This window comes from Malania oleifera, chromosome 1, assembly GCF_029873635.1.
Source record: "Malania oleifera isolate guangnan ecotype guangnan chromosome 1, ASM2987363v1, whole genome shotgun sequence".
Classification (NCBI taxonomy): Eukaryota; Viridiplantae; Streptophyta; class Magnoliopsida; order Santalales; family Ximeniaceae; genus Malania; species Malania oleifera.
Window position 1 is genome coordinate 47,536,044 of NC_080417.1, and position 5,760 is coordinate 47,541,803.

Sequence of the window (5,760 nt, forward strand, 5' to 3'; positions counted from 1 at the left end):
TTCAGTTTGAACTTGACCTAAGCTAATAAACGACAGTATGACTAAATATATGTGAAACCTATATTATTTATCCATTCATTCATTAATAAGACTAGTAATGTCACAGGCCTATATTATTCAATATTGTCGAATAAACAATTTAATTATAGCAAACCTCTGCCTCTTTTGCAGCCCTACTTAATTCTTATAAAACACTAAACCATTTTCTCTTGTGATTTGTGAATCAAAGACCCAACGGAATGACTGGTTATATACTATTTGGAAGACCAAGCGGGAGGGACCTGAATGGTGAGGTGAGAATCATACGGTCTTTATAGACTTATCCATACCTTCTGCCCCCGGCATTGGCCTTCAATTCTCCTCCACCCAATGCATAATCCTCTATTCTCCAAACCAAATTATATCCCACCCTCTTTTTTTTCTTCTTATTTCTTCACCAACTCATTAAAACGTCCCATTTTCCCTCTTTTCATCCATTCTTCCTCTTCTTCTCCGTCTTCTTCTTCAACACATCAGCCATGGCTGCTGCAGTAACCGCTGCGGTGTCTCTTCCATCCTCCAAGTCCACCAGTCTTCCCACTAGAACTTTTATCAGCCCACCATCGGAAAGAATCAGCCTTAAGAAGGTAACAATTTAACCAACAGGTTAGATTTTATTTATCAATGTAAGCTCTCGGAGTCGGAATCAGCTCTGCCATTGTTTTGTTTCGGAGAGTATTGACATGGGTTTTTTCTTGGGGGTTCAGGTTCCGTTGCACTACAGAGATGTGTCCGCCGGCGGGAAAGCGGGGCCCATCAGAGCCCAGGTCACCACTGAGGCGCCCGCAAAGGTTGAGAAAGTTTCAAAGAAAATGGAAGAAGGTGTGATCGTGAACAAGTTCAAGCCCAAGACACCTTATGTCGGCAGATGCCTTCTCAACACCAAAATCACCGGCGATGATGCCCCTGGCGAAACTTGGCACATGGTCTTCAGCACTGAAGGTGTGTATTCACGTCTGGTTAAATTTTTTTCAACCTCAACCCACACTAAAAAAAATGTAACTTGTTTCTTGATCATTAAAGATGATTTTGTTGAATTCACTCTTATATTCACGATAGTATGTGTTTTAATCCTTTTTAGGCTGGTTATGTGGTGTGAAAATTTCATCTAATTTGAGCTGATGGGTGTTTTGGTGCGATTAATCAGGAGAGGTTCCCTACAGGGAAGGGCAATCCATTGGGGTAATCGCTGATGGCGTTGACAAGAATGGGAAACCCCACAAGCTGAGATTGTACTCAATTGCCAGCAGTGCCCTTGGTGATTTTGGAGATTCAAAAACTGTAAGCTTGTTTTCCCCCCAGTGATTCACATTTTATAGAATTCATGAACCCATAAATTTTCAATTGGGTATTTGTAACTCAACCCATTGCGGTTTCAGCTGCTCGATTAAACAATTCATTTGTTATTATTTAACTTCTTTTGGTTTCTAGTCATCTAGTGTTCGCATCTAATTGTTTTCTGCAGGTTTCTCTCTGTGTAAAACGGCTTGTGTACACGAACGAGAAAGGGGAACTGGTGAAAGGAGTTTGCTCAAATTTCTTGTGTAAGAATGCAGAACTCTTTAAGTACAATAGCATACATTAATTTGGAAACAATTTAGCCTATCTGACATGGGCAACTTTTTTATCATATAAACAGCTTCTCAAATGATGTAGTAATCTATAGTGCTTAGTTTATCTACCCTTGCAGCTCTACATTTGAAACTTGGAAATTTTGAAAGAAAGAAAACTAGGGAAGGAAAATATCAAGAAATCCACCCTTGGTAATAAAGGAAAATGATAAATAAAATAAAATATATAGTAAATCAATGAAACGAAAGTTTTATTTTACATGACAATAACCTCTGATTTTTCTTAATTTTCAACCATATTTGAAAAATATATTCATTCTTAGTCATATTTGAGACAGCCGAAATACTAAAAACTAATTTCCATCTTCTTTTCTTTTCCTTTCCTTTTGTCTCACAACACTCATTGAAATGGGGTCTAAATTCTTTACTTTCAGGTGACTTGAAGCCTGGGTCTGAAGTGACGATAACAGGACCTGTTGGGAAAGAAATGCTCTTGCCAAAAGATCCCAATGCCACCATCATAATGGTACATTCATTTAATAGTGTCTGTCCTTGGTCTTCTTAAGCAAGTACAACATCAGGCTCTCTTACCATTTTCTAAATTATTGGAGTTCTATGTATTGTAACTATGGGTTAATTTGTTGCAGCTTGCAACTGGGACTGGAATCGCCCCTTTCCGTGGATTCTTGTGGAAAATGTTCTTTGAGAAGCACAACGATTACAAGGTAGATTGAATCTTATTTTAAAATTCTTCAGAAACTTTTTCAACTTGGCACATGAACTTACACCGAGAAATGGAGGAAATGACTTATCTAATTTGAATACAATTATTTAGGCAATTGTCCTGATGCTTTAACAGGATGTTCTTGTGGCAACGGACACTTTTTAAATTGTTAAATGATATTTGTAATGTTGACTTTCTTGTTTATAAATAATTTTATCATCTGATGAACAACTTAGATGTCAACATTCTCTGCAGTTCAAGGGTTTGGCATGGCTGTTCTTGGGTGTCCCAACTAGTAGCTCACTGCTATACAAGGAGGTGAGTTAAATAGGGAAGTTAATCATGTATTGACTGTTCAGTCTGAGACTCTCGCATTTTACAGAAACCACACTGAAAAATTGTGTTGAATGGGGCAGGAATTTGAGAAAATGAAGGAGAAAGCCTCTGACAACTTCAGGCTTGACTTTGCTGTGAGCAGAGAGCAAACTAATGAGAAAGGCGAGAAAATGTACATCCAAACACGAATGGCTCAATATGCAGAAGAACTTTGGGAGCTGCTTAAGAAAGAAAACACTTTTATTTATATGTGCGGGCTAAAGGGAATGGAAAAAGGAATTGACGACATAATGGTGTCATTGGCTGCGAAAGATGGTAAGAGATAGATCGATATTGCTTGGATTTGATATGGGATAATGCTATTATGTGTCTCTTATGTTGCATTTTCTGTCTTTAGGAATTGATTGGATTGAATACAAAAGGCAATTGAAGAAAGCAGAGCAATGGAATGTGGAAGTCTACTAGTGATGCCTGCTTACTTGTACACCATATCCTTTTTTTGAAGCATCCATCTTCTTGTGATTTCCACTGCACTGTGTAGATAGGTAACTTTTCTTTGTAATTTTCTTTGGCTTATAAGCAATTGTATTGTTATGGCCCCTACAAAAGTTTCATTTTGAGGGATCATAAAACATAGAATATAGTGGTAACCAACATCATCCACTTTGTATGAATATTCAGATAATTTCTTTTTTGTTAATCATAATTATCACTACATGAATTAAAAAGTAAGTGAACATCTTTATGGGTGCTGGTGATCTTTTTTATTTCAAAAAATTGGATTGGTTCTTTACAGGAGACTTCATTTCAAAAACCAAAAAATTCACCCTTCATCCTTGGAAAAATGATTATATCTGTTGTATTTCTTTGCTGATATACTAACTGCAGAAGAGTTATAAATCTCATTTAGAAGCACAAGACTGGATGTTTTGATCTTTCCCTACATTTCGTGTCTGATTGAAGCCATATACCTCTAGATCGAAACTGTCTTTTATTGAGAGAAGCATCATCCATTGGCTCCATTTAATTTAGAAATGACATTGGGACTTCATTTACTTCTGATTATATGCACATTATATCCTAACATGCATGCTGCTGGAAAGGTTTTTTTCCTTTTTGGTTGCATAATAGAGAAGAAAGAAACATTGCGAAATATGGTGGAGAATTGTTCTCTTGACACCATGACTCCTACATTAGAATATGGAATTAAAATATGCTTGTTTTGCTAGAGCAATAAAATATATTTTTTTCTTTATAATTACTAAAACAAAAAAAAAAAAATGTATTTATTCTCCCTTTTTCTTTAGTTTGGCAAGCATGCATACATTTTGTAGACATATCATCTGGAGTATTATATTAGAAAATTAAAATTTTTCATTATATTTTCTTTAATACTAAAACAAGAAAAAACATATACATCCCCTCATTTTCCTAAGTTTGATGAACACATACATATTGTAGATACTTTGCTTTGTCTAGGGCATCATGTAGTCATAATATGTTTTGATTTTCAAGTTTTCACTAGTTAAAAAAAATTAGGGGAGGAGAGATTTAATTCAAAATATTCAACCAATTGTTTTGATTGATTGTTGTTGTTTTTGGGAGGCCTTTAATGTCTTTTTTATCTGTAATCTCTCAATGATTGTCATGCAATCACGGTATTCCTCTGCCAAAAGTGAGGGTATATCAATAAGTAATTGGAGGTGTCGCCCTCCTTCAGTTTTAAAAAAAAAAAAAAAGGTCAAAATATTCAAGAAAACAATTTTCAAAATGTATTTTTTGGAGGGGTAATGAAGAGTTTACATTTCTAAGTGCAAAACAATATTCTTACCTATTGCACGATATTAGGACCTTGTGGAGGTGCCTCCTCTCTCACCTTCATAAACTCTACACCTTGAGAAAATAGTACATTGGGGGCATATATTGAAATTAATTTGATTACACCATGTGTACAAAAAATAACAATAACTATCAGACACATAGTGAATGATATTAATTTCAGTATATACACCGGTTTATCTAATATTTTTTCCCTACGCCTTCGATCCTCCCATCTCTCTATAAAATAAAACAAGAATAAAAAAGAATGGTTTTCTTTTTCACTATATGCATTGTCACATCTCCACCTTCCATATACAAACTCCACAACAATTCAAAATATTTTTTTAAAAAAGAATCAGTGAAATACAACCTCCAAACTTCCACCTTTGAACTCCCATTTTCACAACACCTCCACTTGCAAAAACACATGCACTAATCAAATTCTAATTATAAAACCTCAAGCAAACACAAAAACACAAGAAATTCATACAATATTCAAATTCAAAACCGAAAACCTTCGAACTTTAGCCCAATACGAAATTGTAGGCTCAATCTCATCTTAAAGACTCCAATTCAAGCTTAATTACATACTAAATCCACAATTGGAGCCTGATTTCGCCCCACTAAGACCATTGGTGTCCAGTTTCTTTCAAATCCTAAATTAAGGTCTAATTAGACCCTAAATTAAGGTCTAATTAGACCCTAATTTCACAATTTGGGTACAATCTCCTTTAAGCCCTTAAACCAAGCTTAAAAATAATATAATTCACAATTAAGGCTTAACTGAACTCTAATTTTCTAAATAAAGCCAAATTGAACCTCAATTTTCAAAATTAGAGCTCAATTGACCTTTAGTTTTGAAATTAGGGTCAAATTAAATTCTAATTTCAAAAGAATTGGATGCCAGTTTCAATTGATACACAATTGAATCTTAATTTCTTGATTTTAGCTTGATTGAACCTTAACCCCCTCCAAAATCAAATCTAATTAAACTTAATTCCCATATTTTGACCTCAATTCAACCTAACCTTGAATGATTCACAAATTCACAATCCATGCACAAAATTGAAACAAAAGCCACACATATTACATTCAAATTCAACATGCCACACAAATGTAATTTCATGCACACTCCAGTTAATTTCTCACTTATTCCACCCACATTATGCTTAACTGCACTCAATTACATTCATTTCACCTTCAAATTCATTAAATTCCACATACATCTCGTATGTCTCAAAATTATAGTCAATTTTCCTTAATTTTACT

General features: G+C 34.8%; 1 protein-coding gene across 1 annotated transcript; it reads left to right on the forward strand.

Annotated features, from left to right (window-relative positions):
- Positions 1–211: 211 nt before the first annotated feature.
- LOC131147266 (ferredoxin--NADP reductase, leaf isozyme, chloroplastic) lies at positions 212–3,402 on the forward strand. Its single transcript, XM_058097049.1, has 9 exons — positions 212–626; positions 747–981; positions 1,187–1,320; positions 1,505–1,583; positions 2,045–2,136; positions 2,258–2,335; positions 2,590–2,652; positions 2,751–2,985; positions 3,068–3,402. The coding sequence occupies exons 1-9, from the start codon at positions 519–521 to the stop codon at positions 3,133–3,135; spliced, it is 1,092 nt and encodes a 363-aa protein (XP_057953032.1). The 5' UTR covers positions 212–518; the 3' UTR covers positions 3,136–3,402.
- Positions 3,403–5,760: the final 2,358 nt, after the last annotated feature.